This window comes from Saccoglossus kowalevskii, chromosome 17 (genome assembly GCF_978046115.1).
Source record: "Saccoglossus kowalevskii chromosome 17, keSacKowa6.1, whole genome shotgun sequence".
NCBI lineage: Eukaryota > Metazoa > Hemichordata > Enteropneusta > Harrimaniidae > Saccoglossus > Saccoglossus kowalevskii.
The window spans coordinates 2336940-2355337 of record NC_140657.1 but is presented as its reverse complement, the minus strand read 5'-3'; the positions used below and the strand labels follow the sequence as shown (position 1 = coordinate 2355337).

Here is an 18398-nt window from a genome sequence, read left to right as displayed (position 1 = left end):
TGAAGAGCACCGGTACTACATGTATAATGCTGTGAAATCATGTGAGAGAGAGGACATACTGAGTAACTTAAATACAATAACAATGTGTTGATACAGTAAATTAATTTAAAATATCATTAACTTACAACGATCACTCTGACAGTCTGGTTAATGAGAGTGGACAAAGCAGCACCCCATGTAAACTAACGCACACCTAGTACACAGCTTTACACCAAATTGTACAAAACTCTACAACCTTTGATCAACTAGTGCTAACAAAATTGAGAAGATACCATTTCAGTAAGGGGGTGGCAAATGGAGAAACCTTTCATTTTTGTATGGTAGAACAATAAGCTCATTGCTACCAAGATCTTTCTAGAAAAACGCTATATAAAGGGTAGTTATTAGGATTATATATTTAGATACAGAATACAGAGACCAATTCTCCACATGCATATTTCAAGTATCCCCTCTCCGTACCAATAGCAAGAAGCTATACCTGAACTCTGAACAGACACGATAAGCCAATGTAGACGAACTAATCACTGTTATTATCAATTCCTGACAACTTGAACTTTGAACCCTGAACCTTGAGCTACAAAAGGTATTGTAAAAGCATTACATATTCGCTGGTTTTTAATTTTGCTATTTTTGCCGATAAGTAAAATTTGCTAAATTAAATCCAAGAGACATGTAAAATAACAAAAGAATTCATTGTTTCCTTGCCAAGTTTGTGAACTAAAAAAACCCAGTGAATATTGCTCAAAGCATCAAAATAGTAAAATTAAATACCAGTGAAAATAAATGGTTTTACAGTAACACAAAGATTTAAGCAAAATACATGAATATAAAAGAAAAGTACTAGTAATTACAATACTGCATACTGAAGTACCAGTACTGTAGAGACGTTTATTTTCACTGGTATTTAACTATTTAGATAAATTCAGCATATTCAATGCAGGGGTTGAAATTAGGGCCTGTCCACCTGTCCCAGACAATCATATTTCAGCTAGGACAGGTGAATATACAGACTATCTGTCCCTCTGGACATCATGTTTTTACTAGCTATTCAAATTGGGTTGTCCAAAGTTTCCTAATGTCAGGAAAATAGTCTTGAGATTTTTCAAAGACTTATGAAATGATGAGGCAATTCAGCCAGCCAGTTCAATGGACAGGCAACTTTAATTTTCAATTTCAACCATACAATGAGTTTTTAACACTGAGTCCTACTGCAATTCTACATATTCAAATAAATTTAATTCAGCGGATTTTCCCTATCAGCAAAAATAGCAAAATGAAAACCCAGTGAAAATGAATATGTTTACAGTAATACTAACATAATTATAATCTTTTCATGAATTATATAAATTGCTAGTTATGTTTTAAAATACAATAAAAAAATAGAATAACATAAAATTGTTAAATTTAAAAATATTATTATTAATTCTCTTGCACAGCCAGTCTGCCAAAGCAATATGTAAACACAAACAATACTTGACAAACATAGATGACAAACAAGTCAACTTTTGATTTTCTGTTGATTGCAAGATCTACATGATAAAATGTGCTGACCAAATGTCTGCTGCAAAAATTGAAAGATTAGATTTTGAGCTTGAATTTCTTTTTCTTATAGTTTTATGTTGAAATGATAATATTTTGGAAGGGGACATGTAAATTAAATAATTAAATGGAGGAGAAGAAAGAAATACAAAACAAACTACATTCTAAAGACAATGTCTAATCCAAAATGACTTTCTTAACACTATAACTATAGGTATATTCAGATTATGGGATCTTGGCATGTACTGGATATTCTTAATTCTTCATGTTTGCAGACGGATTACAGCAGTTATATTCATGTTACTTAGAAGCCATATTTGACTTGTGCTCAAATCAACCCCTTATATGTCTTTTTTTTTTCCCTTGTTGAGCTGTCAACATGAAACTAAATGTATTTTTTTTCTATACACTGTATACTAATAAAACTTATAAATGTTCTGAAGCTTCCGATCATATCTTTCTCATCAAGTTCACCATCAAGGACTGGACTACAGTTCATGCCAAGCGTTCAGGAAGTCAATCTTAGCATGTGCCAAGTTTTGATTCCGACTATAGGGACGAGATCAAATTTTGTTTGGCATATGTGCCGACTTGGTTCTAATCATTCACACACTCAAAAGTTAAGACCGAGTTGGCATGTACCAAAATCCAAAACATGAATGCCACTAATGTCTAAAATCATAATACATGTACTAGGCAATCATATAGTAACAGTTTCATTATGCGATATGGAACCAGTAATATACATTTGAAACTAAAAATAAATCATGAATGCTGCGATTCATTAAAAAACATTATTTTGAGCAGAACCCTTAGGTTTAGGATTAGATGGGAACCACTTAATCCCAGGGATTGCAGCAAGTATTCATGGGTACTTTCACACGCCCCCTCCAGCCGATCCGTGTCTGTGACGTATAGTTGTCACTTCTGTATAAACTTCGCTTCATAACATACTACAAATACTTGTCTCTCTTAATGACGTCATCAATACATGGCAACATGTATCGAATTATTATACGCAGTCATCTATTTTCAAACAGGTACATAACAAATTTTCCAACTTTCGCAGCGTATGAGACGGAATTACCATACCGGGGTATTACCACTGCGTCATCAAGTAGTTTCATAACATGTGATCAGATCAGTCATGAAAACACCGGCCGGTCTTATTTGTCTTCACTTTCACATCCATGTTTTCAGTTATAGAAAGTGTGCTCTTAAAATCAGAAGTTTTTGACTATGATTAAGGAAAATGCACAGCATGTACTTACAAGTTTTCTCGCCATTGGCCGGAGCATTGTGAAGGCTAGCTGGAGTCGTTGACCCCTTCCCTGGGAGAAGTTGTCTTGATATCGATCGATCACTTTCAGCGCGGGCACAATGTCAACAAAGGCCCCCTAACAGAGTTAATAAAATGCTGATCAAATAAAATTATATAGTAATAAGCAGAGATTTCAACATTCAAATAATTATTTGTTGTTGAATAATAAAGGCATATCAATGTACAGTAGGTTACGGTAATAAATTATTTAAATAATAGAGTTGAAGAAAATAGTGAAATAATGTAGGGCTCTTGTTGAGGTCAAGTGTTATGACGCATGCGTATAAGAAAAACTATATTATTATCGTACCTTGTCTAACATTGATTGATCAGCGGTCAAAGTCTATAAAAATGGCCGAAACGCACACTGATGAAACGATAGGTATGTAATGTTGAACACATCCACACAACATATAAACTAGACTACAACTCTTGAAAATTACTCATAATTTATTCCTGGAATATTATATATTAGCAGAGGTACCTCTGATATTAGTTATGAATTTGACAATTATCGACAATTTCTGTTATCTTGTCCTCATAGATGTAAACAATATTTCTTATTCCATGATGTTATTAATAAGATATCACAAGTTCATTTTAGGACCAACCATATTGCCAGGAAACCTTTTAACTCTCATATTTGGTAAATCGAAAATAAAAAAAAAGTATGCAATGCTGGGATTACTGCTAAAGTTGGTTCTTAAGTGGAGTGAGATTTCTGATAGTACCATTTTGTATCAATTGCATAATATACTGCTGTCATGGGAACAAGATTTTGAGTACAGAATCCTGCATATTAGGTTGATTTGCATACTCAGTTCTTGTGTAAACTTGAAGAGTGGTGGTCTTCACTACAACATTTGGGTCCATTCGATGTTTACAATAATTTTGTGTACAACATATTGTTTGTTTACATGAAATTAAATTTTTTTACTATCAGTAAACACAAATTTCTTCATTTTTACAAATATTTACAAATTCAAACTGGCCAATGAACTAGCATCAAAACTTTCATTTGCACTGCCTTCATCGATGTGCTGATTGGACAGAAATGGACAAAGCTAACTCGAGCACTACACAAGTTTTTGATATTTTGCTGGGTGAACAAATAAATGAGCAAGTAAAATGAGTGGTATCCACATGACTGATTTCCCCAAAGCATTACACCCTAATTTTGACATTTTCTACATGATGGTATATTATTTTCAATCCCTTCAGAGAGGTAGACAAGTTTTAATTTGAATATTTAATCAATTAACCTGCATAATTTTTCAATTGGAAAATAAAAAAAAAAAGAAATCATAAAAGAGTACATACAAATTTGCAAAATGTTGCTCCTTGTTAGGAAAAATTATTTTATAATTATAGTATAATTTATTTTCTCAGCCATGTCTGTGAAATTGTTGTAGACAGAACAATACACAGAAAGTATGTCACCAATGGCCACCAATCAGCAAAATTTTCTCTCTTTTTTTATAGACTGGTATATTAATTTTTCAGGGATGGCAGAAAAATGTGCAGCAGAACAACTTGTTGAAACTAAAGTTGAACCTGATACTGGGTTGAAAAAGACAACTGAAAATAAATTGCCAGAGAATAAAGAGGATTTGGGGAATAATGAACAATGTATCAAGGAACAAAAAGCTGGCATCACAACTGAGGAAAGCTGCACAGAAAATACTTCTGATATTGATAGTGGGACGAGTGATACTCCCCACAAATTTGTAACTCCAGAGAAACTAATAAAAACTCAAATGGACATTCCGCGATGGGAGAAATCTCAAGCATATAGCGATTATATAGGATTCGTTCTTACGCTGAATGAGAGCGTGAAAAGCAAAAAACTAACAGATGAATGCGAGGTATCTGAGGTATGTAAAATCATTGTCCATGTTATCAAGGGTTTATGAGATAACTAGTATGATATATGATGAAGATCACATTTGTAGTCATATGAATTGTGATATGATCACGAGACAAGAAAAACATAATTTATTTTTAGAATGCTAATACAAAAGGTTGGAGCCTGTGAAAAATATGCTAGCACTCATCTTTGTCTAATTTGCTAGTGTCCATGCAAATTCCTAGTTATGGATATACCTCTAAAATACTTTCATGTTTGCCAAATCCCAAGCGATGATTTGACGTCACTACAACGCTATGACCTTAGTTTGTCTTCCTTTTTTACATTCGATTTCACGCAACAAGTGAAAAGTTCTGTTAGCCATACAAATGTATGCACTGAACCCGCAAATTACCTAGTATGTTCTTATTATGCTAAACCACATATCAAATTTGCAGGCATGTAATGTGTGTTATTTTAAGAGATAGTTGTATTTAATATGATATGATGTTTTATTTATTGACTTATTTATTTTATTCTTCAGACATGTCAGAAATTAGTTGAAATGTTAAACATGTTAGATAAATGGATAGACGAAATCCCGCCGATTGATCAACCTCAAAGATTTGGAAATAAAGCATTCAGAGATTGGTTTAACAGGATGAGTGAGGTATGTTGTACAGATCCTACATTACAGATCCAACTGTAAACTAGTAAATGTGGTCAGGGAGGGGTTAAAATGACACACAGCTTGGGGAGAGGTACCGAGGGGGAGTTAAAATGAGACATACCCTGGGGAGAGTGACCGAGGACAGGCTAAAATAAGACGTACCCCAAAGAGAAGAACCAGGGAGGGGTTAAAATAACACACACCCTCAAGTAAGTTACTAGAGAGGGGTTAAAATTAGACATCCCCTGGGGAGAATTACCAGCCATGGAGGCATTAAAATGAGATGCCCTCTGGAGAGAGTTAGCAGGGAGGGATTAAAATGAGATGCCCCTGGGGAGTTACCATCCATGATGGAAGCATTAAAATGAGATTCCCTCTGGAGAGAGTTAGCAGGGAGGAATTAAAATGAGATGCCCTCTGGGGAGAGTTACCAGCCATGATGGAGGAATTAAAATGAGATGCCCTCTGGAGAGAGTTAGCAGGGAGGGGTTAAAATGAGACACACCAGTTACTATGGAAGAGTTAAAATTGATAACACCTTGAGACACACCTTAGAGAACATAACATGCATGTTGTAAATATAAAATATCATGGACAGAATAAATACAAAAATTAATGAATTTTCATATCATGAATTAACCAGATGTTTAATTTTTTTCTAACAGAATGTGGATTCGTTAATAAAACCATTGTTACCAGCACATTATCAAGAGGCTGTAATTGAATTGAAGATGTATATATTGGACGGTTTTGGCAATTATACTCGCATAGACTATGGCACAGGTAATTTGAATAAAGCATGTTTATTTATAATCTTACTGTCTATTGCCTGGCATCATTCACCTTGTTTTGAGTCTAATCCTACGTATTCATTTAAATTCAAATATATCTTCCAATCACAATGCAGCAATATCTTGATGTGACTGATTGTGTGCTTTACAGGCCATGAAATGAACTTTGCAGTATTTCTGTGTTGTTTATATAAACTGAGAATTCTAAATGAAAGAGACAATGTTGCTGTGGTTCATAAAGTGTTCACAAGGTAAGTTTGATATTACGATAATAGTGTTTGTTTCTAAGAACATAATATGCAGTATTCATTGCATGTGATTAATTAAATAATAAATGAGTACAAATACAAAAACTATATAGCAAGCAACAGACTTATTAATAACTATTGTGGTTTGTGTGTTTATTATCACTGGCATTGAATTTCACTATTCTTTGTTTTGAGCATAGTCACTGGGTTTTTGGTTCACAAAATTGGCAAGAAAACAATAAATTGTTATTTTACATGTTGATTTATTTCAGTGAACATGTTTTATCAGCGAAAATAGCAAAATTAAAACCCAGTAAATAATTAATGCGTTCACAGTAATTTTTTTGGAAAGGCAGCCAATGAGAGTAAAGCATTGATAGTTGGACAGCCAATGAGAGTGAAGCATTGATAGTTAGGCAGCCAATGAGAGTGAAACATTGATAGTTAGGCAGCCAATAAGAGTGAAACATTGATAGTTAGGCAGCCAATGAGAGTGAAACATTGATAGTTAGGCAGCCAATGAGAGTGAAACATTGATAGTTAGGCAGCCAATGAGAGTGAAACATTGATAGTTAGGCAGCCAATGAGAGTGAAACATTGATAGTTAGGCAGCCAATGAGAGTAAAGCATTGATAGTTAGGCAGCCAATGAGAGTGAAACATTGATAGTTATGCAGCCAATGAGAGTGAAACATTGATAGTTAGGCAGACAATGAGAGTGAAACATTGATAGTTAGGCAGCCAATGAGAGTGAAACATTGATAGTTATGCAGCCAATGAGAGTGAAACATTGATAGTTAGGCAGCCAATGAGAGTGAAACATTGATAGTTAGGCAGCCAATGAGAGTGAAACATTGATAGTTAGGCAGCCAATGAGAGTGAAACATTGATAGTTAGGCAGTCAATGAGAGTAAAGCATTGATAGTTATGCAGCCAATGAGAGTGAAACATTGATAGTTATGCAGCCAATGAGAGTGAAACATTGATAGTTATAATGAATAAGGTGTTTTGTATGACTGAATTTATCTGAGAAGAGGTGCCTGAATGTTATTGATTTGTCATTTGATCAGATGTAATAAGAGGCAATGTTCAGTAGTAAGCAGAATTAAAATTATTGAAACCTCTATACTGACATTGCAAATTAATCAGATTTTGGTTATCACTGCACTCTGTCCTACTTTATAGGTACTTAGAGATAACACGAAAACTACAGACTGTGTATAGAATGGAACCTGCTGGCAGTCAAGGTGTATGGGGTTTAGATGATTTCCAATTCTTACCGTATATCTGGGGTAGTTCTCAACTCATAGGTAAAGCCAACGTTATTGTTCATTGATTTACAATGGATTACGTCTTTGTATCATCCACTTTCATATCTTCCTTCTAACTTGACCAGTTCTCAGTGTATTATCTGGGTATTTTCACTGCCTGGCAACCATCAATCAAAAACTCTCGGCCAAAAAAACTCAGGAAATGGTACCTTGGGCTAGTTGAGAGAGATTCTCCGGAACACTGCAACAAGATTACAAGTGCAACATATATAAATTTTGTTGTTCAGGATTGTTTCATAGTTGATTTGTACTTGTAGTACTGTTTTCTTGACTTTATCTTTAACTTGCATATACATAAAGACAAAATTTCACAAAATTCATTGACAGTTAGTGTCATATCACAGCAAAGTAATTCTTACTGCTAAAAAATTTTGCAATTTTTACTGATTTGTAAAATTTGCAAAAATTTGCAGGATCCGTTATCACATACTGAAAATCCCTGTGTAAACTTATCATTTCTTCTGTTAGATCATAAACGGATTACACCAAAAAGTTTACCAAATCCAGACTATGCGGAGAGCTTTCATAAACAGTATATATTGTTTGCCTGTATAAAATTCATTTTATTGGTGAGTATTAAATTCATACTTGCAGTCATGAGGTCAGACATAGGGAATAAATCTTCACTCGACATAGTGTAAGAGGAAACACTTTTTCCATGTGTGCTCAGTGACTGATTGACATAGCACTGCTGACAAGACCAAATATAGAACAAAGGTTTCATTAATGTCCCTTCCGCTACCAGAAACACAATGTGAAAACTAGAAGGCCATGTACATGTACAAGCTTTTCTTAATCAAATTTTGGAGAGACTGGGAGAATGAAAAATATGTTAGAAATGGTGACACTCAAAAAGTAAAGAATGTCCCAAGGAAGTTTATTTGTTTTGATTTTTCAGTTGTTTCTCAGTTTATTTCTCTTTTCATTGTTTATTTCTTGTAGATGAAAACTGGTCCCTTTGGTGAACATTCAAATACACTATGGGGTATCAGTGGTGTACCACATTGGGCTAAGGTGAATTCTGGTCTTATCAAAATGTACAAAGCTGAGGTAAGTGGTATGAGAGAAATTGGTATATTTTATGTTCAGTTGTGTTTATTAGATATATCTTTGGTGGTTTTCACATGCCATTAAGTTGCTTTGAGTACCCACCTCTTCCCACATTAATATCCTGAGATACAGACAAGCATCTACCATGACTTTGCTCTGGACACACTCAAGACTGTATTGTTCCCATTGTCAGAGGCTGTGAAATGGCCGCTGATGTCACTGGATAGAAAACATTTACATATTCACTACGTTCAATTACCCACCATAGACTCCGGTCAGTCAAAATGACTATTTTGAACTGTAGGCATTAATCAGCGATTCTGCCCTTGACGGAGAGATAGAATCTAGGTCAGGGGAAGCCCCATGACCTCAAGATTCTTTTACCCCTTACTTCACGAACCCACGTGACCGAGGCCACATGGCAACGCCATAGGCAGCCGTCCATCACTCTTTGTTTCTCTCCGCCTCGTCGGGGAATGATTCTGAGCGGCTCTGCCTGGCTTTGTTGCTTTTTTCCTGTCCGGGTTTCTAGCGTGGGTCGTCGCCGCAGCCGCGGCATCCAACATTCTAGCTGGTAGGATAAGTTTTTCTTGTCGTTTTACCCTCATGTCGTTTTCCCCCTTTGTGTGTTATGCTTTTTCACAGCAAAGAAATCAAACCCGGGCGCCACCACGTAGTCACATGTTGATTTCATGGCGGCACCTTTTACAACTGTAATACTTTTCCCTCATGCTTGTCGTCTTTTATTTTTAATGTGTTTAGAAATGGACAGATGCACTGGCAACGCCAGAGGCTCACCGCCGGTTTTTGTCTCCTCAGTTTTTGAGGCGAGTTTGTACTGAGTGTACGCAGCCATTGCAGGAATGGAATCCGCATTCAAAGTGTTACCGTTGCTTTACGTGCGTTCGGGGTTCGGGTGTTTGCCCAGAGAATTTGTGTAATCACTGGGTTTCGGAAGCCTGGGAATCGTTCCAGCAGCATGTCAAAATAGCTGAGACTGACCGCGTCGCTCGTTCGCGAAAAGGTCGCGCGGCAAGTGCTACCGGCATGGGTATGAGTGAGTTGTGCGTTGGCATGAATGACAAGTCCTCGCGCTCGGTTACCGGTTCTCATACCGGGATACCAAGCAAAGGGCCTGATAGTGGGGGTGCCGATTTTTTTTCGGTCTCCCCCCGCTGATCGGAGGGCATCTACACAGTCTGTTTTTTACAGGCAGTGGGTTTCCCAACTTTACCGGCAACAGCGAGGCTGTGCCCCTGGAGGTCTTTCCTCCTATGGGGCCCGCGCTGGGTCCCGTTGTGGACCCATCCTCGCGCCGCCGGTTTTGCCACTGAAATGAGGGCATTGGTCGAAGGACTGTCAGGGCAAATTGCGTCCTTGGCAGGCAGAGTAGATCACCTGCAGGCGGAGCGAGCTGTCTCCACTGCGGCCTCTCAGCCGGCAAATAGGAAGAAACACAGAAAGCACCGTTCGCATTCTAAACACGTCTCTTCCAGGGAACCCCCCGTTCCCAGCCGTAAACCCCCCCCCCCCCCCGCTGATTCGGGGGAGGCCGAGGCGCAGGCTAGTGGCAGCAGGTCCCCTCGGGAACCTCAGACACGTATCACCAACGGGGACGCTGGTAGCCAGGACTCCGTTTTCGGGGCAGGGCGTTCGGGTCAGGACATACTTTGTACCTCCCCCCCGCTTTCAACCAGCCAGGGTTCACCGCGCGGTGCCGGACTGGTTAATTTACCCTCAAGTCCGAGTTCCGCTGTGGGTTTCGACTCCCTTCTCGCCGACCCACAGGCGTTCCCAGAGGGAACCGACCCTGTCATGAGACGCACTCTTGAACACGCTCTCGCCCACATATTTAGGCTGAGGGGTGGCAGTTCACTCGCGTCGGATGCAGTGGGTACCTCGGGCGGTCCCTCAGAGTCCACATTGCGTAATGACTCAGTGAGCCACGCCGTTGGGGTGATGCGGAATATTATCAGTCCAGGTGACGCTATGTATGTATATTCCCCCACCCTCGATCCTAAAGCAGCCGCTTACGGTCGCTTCTACGCTCACAGGCGGCGGGATCCAGATTGACCCCAGCCGCACGTCTCCCCTGGTCCAGCCGAGCGCTGAGCGTGGGGGACGGCGCGCAGACGGTGTTGAGGGGCGGTCGTTGGTCAGCCGCGGAGGAAGTAACGCCGAAAGCCCCGGGCTTGGGTAATCTGTTGCATAACTCCTTTCGCTGGACTAAACGCTACCCCATCGGGGCAATCTCGGATTCAAAACCAGAAGTCCCCGACCGGACCCCAAGGCTCCTTCCCCGGACCCCGGTACCACAAACTTCTGTTTTGCCAGCCGGGTGAAGGGGGATGGCCGCGTTCCATGGTCATTCTCATCGACTCATTCTGAGACTATCCAACATGCTCTGAGAGCGGAGTTGCGACCAATAAATTTCCTTGAATTTGTGGGCGCCACACTGGAGCGCATTCTTGTGCGCGCCCAGGACTCTGAGACCTCAGATGCAGAACGCACTCGCCTCCTAGAGCAGGCAACACAGTTAATGGTAGGCCACCGTACGGCTATGTGCGATATCCTCCAGTGTCATATGGCTCTCTTGGCCGGGGCTACTACTGTGCAGCGAGATGCGGTTTTAGACGCGTGTGTTTTCGCCGGCGAACTGAGTCAGGGGGTACGTCACCGCCTCAGTTACGCAGAATGGAGATCCTCCACCCTCTTTGATGGGGAGATAGCGGGGGCAGTCGCAGAGCTTCGGGGTGTAACAAACCAGATGGTCCAAGTCGAATCCGCTAGCCAGTTGGCCGCTGCCAAGAGTAAACGGAGGGCGCCCCAGGCACAGAAAGCACAACGCTCTAGGACTAGCTCCGCTAAACAGAGTCAGCCAGGAGGCAAGCGCTCGTACCCATCCGCGGGAGGGAAGGGTAGCGGCGCGCCCCCAGGAAAGAGGGGACCAGGTGGTGGCTCCTCCTCCTCCTCGGGCGGTCATCATCCCCGGCAGCGGGGTAAGCATGTTTGACGCTTACCTCTGCGACGGGGGGGATGGGCCTGTGTTCGGCAAGAGATCAGGCTACAGCTTAGTAACCCCAGTGATCTACGGGGAGGCTCACCTCACGGTAGAGGAGAACACCCCCCCCCTCCCCCCTGCTTGCAACCGTTGAACCCATGGCCACAGATCCCTGTTGCACACAGATTGCACCGGTGCATTCCGGCTTGGAGGCAGCGGGTAACTGATCCCTGGACGCTCCAGGTGGTCACACACGGTTACAGAATACCACTGACATCTCCTCCGCCCCTGTCAGTGTCCCCCCCGTTGGGGGCACTGCCAGGGGACCCCTGCAAGGCAGAAGCAATCAGACAGGAAGTAGACAGTTTGCTAAGAAAGGGCGCCATACACAGAATAGTTCGGCCGGCACTAAGTCCAGGCTTCTACTCAAATGTATTCGTAGTACCAAAATCTACAGGCGGCTGGCGTCCGGTTCTGGACCTAAGCAGACTAAACCAGTATGTGCTTCTCGATCGGTTCCGCATGGAGACACCATCCAGTGTCCTACTCTCCATCCACCGGCTGGACTGGCTAGCCTCTTTAGACTTATGCGATGCTTACCTGCACATACCAATGCTCCCAGCGAGTTGCCCTCTCCTTCGATTCGCTCATCTGGGCCAAGTATTCGAATTTCGGGTGCTCCCCTTCGGGTTATCCACAGCGCCCTACGTATTCACCAGAGTGATGAATCAGGTAGTGCTGCTGCTCCACCAAATGTCGGTACACATCAATCCGTACCTAGACGACTGGTTGATACACAACCCAGACAAGGGGTTATTAGCCAGACATGTAAGGCTTACACAGGATTTACTTCACCAGTTGGGCTTGTTAGTAAATCAGAAAAAGTCCCATACCGACCCGACGCAACAGTTGGTGTTTCTGGGCATGGAGTTCGACACCGAAGTAGGCCTGGTTCGCCCATCTCTAGCGCGTTGCCTAGCGCTAAGCAACCTAGCAGAACGCCTAGTCAGCGTACCTTCAGTGTCTCTTCGAGAACTAATGCGGCTCATCGGAATGATGACCTCCGTTCAAAGGGTAGTTCCCCAGGCCGCATTACGCAGCCGCCCGGTCCAACGCTTGTTATTGGAATACCGAGCTCACCTACGGGAACTAAACAGACGGGTATCGATCCCGGACCAAGTAAAGGAAACCCTGTCCTGGTGGTCGTCACTGACCAACCTCAGACAGGGGGTCCCCTTGGACCCACTCGTCACAACCATGACTCTGGTAACAGACGCCTCCCTCCAAGGTTGGGGAGCGCATCTATTGGACAAACAAGCCCAAGGAATATGGCCCCCGCAATGGGTTCTGGACCACCATATCAACTGGCTCGAGCTGAAAGCACTGCACCTAGCACTTTCACACTTTCGACCCGAAGTTTGAGACCACAGAGTCCTGCTCCGCACAGACAACACAGCGGTGGTCTCCTACATCAACAAGGAAGGGGGACGTGTTCCCCATCGTTGTCGGTCCTAGCGGAGCAAATTCTCCTTTGGTGCCTGGAATACAATGTGGAGCTAACTGCACACCACCTTCCAGGGGTGAGAAATGGTCTGGCAGACGCCCTTTCGAGGCGACTCCGTCTCCAGAACACAGAGTGGCAGATCCCCCAGTGGGTAGCCTCCAGGCTGTTTCGGCTATGGGACGGTCCAAAGATAGACCTGTTCGCAGCACCCCGGAACGCCAAGCTCCCGATGTACGTAACACTCCTGCCGACACCAGGAGCATGGGCTGTGGACGCCTTATCGATCCCCTGGTCCCACATGGATGCGTACGCCTTTCCTCCCTTCCCGCTAATTCACCGGGTACTGGAGAAACTTCGACAAGAGCCCACCTGCATATTAACTCTGGTGGCGCCCAATTGGCTGACCAAGGCCTGCTTTCCGCTACTGTTGGAAATGATAGTCGAAACTCCGGTAGTACTGCCGGACATACCGGACTTACTGTCCCAGCCGGACGGCACACTACCAACAAGCCCAGCAGTGTACCACTTACAAGCATGAAGGCTCTCAGTAGACTCGCGCAGACGAAAGGTCTATCTAAGCGGGCTGCCAACGTCCTGGCCAGGGCGAACAGGGATTCCACCAACGCTGCCTACGACTCGAAGTGGCGAGCATACACCGGTTGGTGTAGTGGAAGGGAGATTGATCCATGCCATCCCTCTATCGACCAGGTAGCAGACTTCTTTGTCCACTTGTTTGACGAAGTGGGTCTGTCCTACGCAGCGATCGTTGGCTACAGGTCAGCCTTGTCCCCTGCCATAGAAGACTCTTTGGGGTCAAGTTTAGCCGATTGTCCCATTATTAGGAGACTGTTTACTGCTTTCCATAATCAGAGGCCCAGGGCCCGTTCAAAGGAACCGCCCGATTGGGACCTGTCGGTTGTTTTATCAGCCCTAAGCAGACCTCCCTTTGAGCCCCTCTTTTCAGCACCACTCAAGTTTTTGACGTGGAAAACAGTCTTCCTACTGGCCCTCGCCTCAGGTAGGCGCTGGTCAGAGCTAGGCGCACTGTCCTTTGCGGACGGTTGTGCCGCCTTTATGGACAATCAAGTTGTACTAAAGACACGTATTGGGTTTCTCGCCAAGAACCAAATCCCAGGGCACGATCCTCAGCCGATCGTCATCCCCCGGCTGTCAAATATTGTCGGTCCGGAGGACCAGGAGGAATTGCTTCTCTGCCCGGTCCGAGCGCTGAGTTGCTACGAGAACCGTACCAGGTTTTCCAGACAGGGAACCAAACACATGTTTTTGTGTTACGGCCCTGGCAAACAAGATAAGCCGGCTTCCCCGACTTCCATCTCCAGGTGGATTACTGCGACTATACTGGAGGTCTATAGAACACTATCCTCCTCAACACAGACCTTGCAGAGACACCAAGTACGAGCACATGAGGTCCGTGCGATTGCTAACTCACTAGCGCTAGCGTCAGGCGCCCCCCTCGAACACATTTTGAGGGCAGGCTTCTGGAGGACACAGAACGTCTTCATCAACTACTACCTGAGAGACACCCAATCTATTGAGCAGGGTCTCTTCAGGTTAGGCCCCGTCGTAACGGGTCAGGCCTTGTTTGCTGACCCAGCCCGTACGACTGCAGGGGCCCCTGCGCATAGGCAATAAGTCAGTCTCGGCATTCTTGCGGGCAGATTGTCTGTACCACTAGCACTCCCTGGAAGCTCCCAGGTTTTCGCTTCTTTCGACCTACGCCCTCATGCGAACTGTTTCGGTCCTACTTCAAGCTTATCACCCCCGAATTCGGCTTGGGTCCAGCTTTCTCGGGCGCACCGAACCCTGTCACCACAGCAGCATTGGCTTCTTGCTTCGGGGACAGCACAGGCAAGGTAAGACACCACCCTTCTTGGGTCTTAACTTAGGTTTTTGAGTTTGTTTTCATCCCGGACGGGGAAAAGACTTTCATCATTCCTTCTTTTTTTTTTCTGTTTGCTCGGAAAAACCCGCCACCTATCGGTGTCTGACTCTGCCTACAGTTCAAAATAGTCATTTTGACTGACCGGAGTCTATGGTGGGTAATTGAACGTAGTGAATTTAGGCGAGGGTTCTTCGAACCCGCCTATTCACATAGTTCATACCCACCATAGACTCCGGGTCCCCCCAACCTCCCCACTCTTTCCGTCGCGTTGGTCTAAGTCCTCGAGGCGGAGAGAAAGGAACCAGAGTGATGGACGGCTGCCTATGGCGTTGCCATGTGGCCTCGGTCACGTGGGTTCGTGACGTAAGGGGTAAAAGCATCTTGAGGTCATGGGGCTTCCCCTGACCTAGATTCTATCTCTCCGTCACCGGCAGAATCGCTGATTAATGCCTACAGTTCAAAATAGTCATTTTGACTGACCGGAGTCTATGGTGGGTATGAACTATGTGAATAGGCGGGTTCGAAGAACCCTCGCCTAAGTCTATTGTTTCTTATCTCTTCTGTAATTTTTAGCTCTGCTGTCGACTTTGTCAAGCGGAGCTTATCATATGAGTGATTGTCCGTCATCGTCCGTCGTCCGTGTCAATGTTTTACTTTTTCGACTTCTTCTTGAAAACTACAAGCCTGAATGCTTTGATACTTAGTGTATATGTGCCTTGGGCAGACCTCTCTTAGATTTGTTCATTTCATGATGATATCTTCAATTCTCTAATTTTGATGAATATTTTTGTCATTTTTGGTAAAAAGTGATATTTTCGACTTCTTGTTAAAAACCGCAAGTCCAATTGTTTTGATACCACATATATAGGTACTATATGTGGACCTCTCTCAGATTTGTTCATTTTGTAATGATATCTTCAATTCTCTAATTTTGGTGAATATTTTTGTCATTTTTGGTAAAAAGTGATATTTTCGACTTCTTGTTAAAAACCGCAAGTCCAATTGTTTTGATATTACATATGTAGGTACTATATGTGGACCTCTTTCAGATTTGTTAATTTCGTGGTGATATTTTCAATTATCTAATTTTGATGATTATTTTTGTCATTGTTGGTGAAAAGTGATATTTTTGACTTCTTGTTGAAAACAGCAAGTCCTATTGCTTTGATACTATACATATTGTTCATTTTCTAATGATATCTTCAGTTCCTAATTGAAATGTGCATTGCTAACAGCGGAGCTATCTCAGCCGACCGGCTGCTTGTGTTTAGTCACCGTAAAATATTTTTTCCCGTTTCGCAGTATCATGAATTGTACAATTTGCATAAACAAAAATGTGGACGTGAAAGGCTTTTGTTTAATTGGTTTAATTCAGCCTAAAACAAAGCTAAGTAATCAGCTTAAAACAGGGATTAAATAATATTAATAATAATTTTATTCAACACGAAAATCTACTACAGAAAATAATGTTATGGTTGTAAAAGAAAAACAGAAATAATACTTCACGCAACTAATATCACAAATAGCACATTAAAAACATATAATTATAGAATGAGGAAAAAACATAAGCTAATGTTATTGTTTAGTACGGGTACAAAGCAAAACTGAAGTACAGTTCAATCCACCAAAATCACGAATAAAACATTGAATAAATGTAACTAAGAATAGAAGAAAAAATACATGAAAATTAGTATTATAACAATAAAACTACTAAGCTACTAAATATGCCATTGCATTAAAACTACCTGCAGACTAATTTGATGGAGTTGTTATGTTTCATCTCACAAGTTCATACTTGTATGTATGAATTGTGCAGTTTCTAATCCTGCAAAGCTTGTCATAATTAATCAAAATTTTTCGCCTTCATTCATTTTCAAGAAGTCAGATTTTTAGCATTAAATAGCGTCCTCTTTTCTGCTTTTTTTAGCTCCATGGTGTACTCAACCAAAATCTTTGATAGCAGTAGAGGTTACTTGTAGGGGCTGTGATGTGTGCATCTTAATATCACCAATTAATAGACTCCCAGCCTTCTATTTTCTACCACTCATTAACCTCAACTTGTATTTCTTTCTCTTTGACAGTGCCTCAGCAAATTTCCCATAGTGCAACACTTCACATTTGGAACACTAATGTCTATCCAGCTGGCAACTTGATATGAAATCCATATGGTAGCACATGATACAAAACCAAGCAGTTTGTGAAACAATGATGGGCCAGATGAAAATATGGGAAAAGCAGTGTCTGGCTCGTACCTAATGTAACACCATTTGCTAGTGTCTACTTCAAAAACTCACTTTCTATAAAGGCTTCTGTAAACTGAACATTGTTCTCAACCAAATAACCTTGTCAGTCTCCTTGGTGTTTTTTATAACAGCTTTTGATGAAAATATTTAAAAAAAGCTTTTGTGTCTGCAGAAAATAGCTACTGGTGTACACATTAGCTGGACACTCAGTTTAAGAAAATAAAAGATTTTTGTTTTAATGACTGTCTTTGATTATTTGTATATGTGTATTTGTTTTCACACTAGCAAACTGAAATGAATTTAATTATTTAATATGAAATTTGGCTGAACTTATTGAACAATTTTGTTACTCATAAGACGTATTGTTTCCTTCAAAAACATTAAATTATATTAGGAAAGAAAGAAAGCAGTTAAAGGGGGAGTCAACCTAACAAAATAATGCTCCCTAAAGAAAGACCTCCACAAATGTAAAAAAATTTCAATTTCGAGAGGTTCATGTTTTCATCAGTATTATATAGTTTGCCATCTTGATTCTCCAACAAAGGATTGTGGGTAAAATGTGACATCATATCCACTGTTGTGAAAAATTGAGAAAATGAATAACATGAGAAATACTGATGGAAATTTTGTCTAATTTTCAGTGTGCATATTACTCATGTATATAATTGGAGTAATGGGAATTAGAATGTTACAAATACACATAAAGTGAAGATATTGCCCAAAACAATAAAAATCATTATTTTAATTGTTAAAAGTAAATGACACTTTTTGTCCCCTTTCTGTGGTCAACTGGTTATATATCATCCATATAACCTACTCACATTGATAAATTGTATAAAATATAAGGAAATTTGAGCATTTGGTAGAAAAACACAAAAATGAATATTTACAGTTGTGTTGCCATGACAACTATTTTTATATGCATGTTTGACACCGAAACATGCATGCTATC

General features: G+C 41.6%; 2 protein-coding genes across 5 annotated transcripts in view; one reads left to right on the top strand and one right to left on the bottom strand.

The window, feature by feature from the left end:
* Window positions 1–2917, bottom strand: part of LOC102807030 (carnitine O-acetyltransferase-like) — a 67996-nt gene extending 65079 nt beyond the window's left edge. For all 3 annotated transcript variants that reach the window (XM_085492084.1, XM_085492085.1, XM_085492086.1), the window contains exon 1: window positions 2811–2917. Coding sequence is in view for 1 of the 3 variants with exons in the window: in XM_085492085.1 (XP_085348211.1) it covers window positions 2811–2837 (27 nt within the window). In the remaining 2 variants the exon portion in view is untranslated. The remainder of the gene's footprint in view (window positions 1–2810) is intronic.
* Window positions 2918–3135: 218 nt separating this feature from the next.
* On the top strand, window positions 3136–17685 carry LOC100378378 (serine/threonine-protein phosphatase 2A activator-like). 2 transcript variants are annotated; one of them, XM_002736279.3, is made up of 9 exons: window positions 3136–3242; window positions 4364–4734; window positions 5251–5376; window positions 6042–6159; window positions 6319–6418; window positions 7600–7724; window positions 8214–8314; window positions 8688–8795; window positions 17285–17685. In XM_002736279.3, exons 1-9 carry the CDS (start codon window positions 3212–3214, stop codon window positions 17354–17356), a joined length of 1152 nt encoding a protein of 383 aa, XP_002736325.1. In that variant the 5' UTR covers window positions 3136–3211; the 3' UTR covers window positions 17357–17685. The 2 variants fall into 2 exon arrangements, with proteins under 2 accessions (XP_002736325.1, XP_085348576.1); XM_085492450.1 differs by having other exon boundaries at window positions 4343–4734.
* Window positions 17686–18398: the final 713 nt, after the last annotated feature.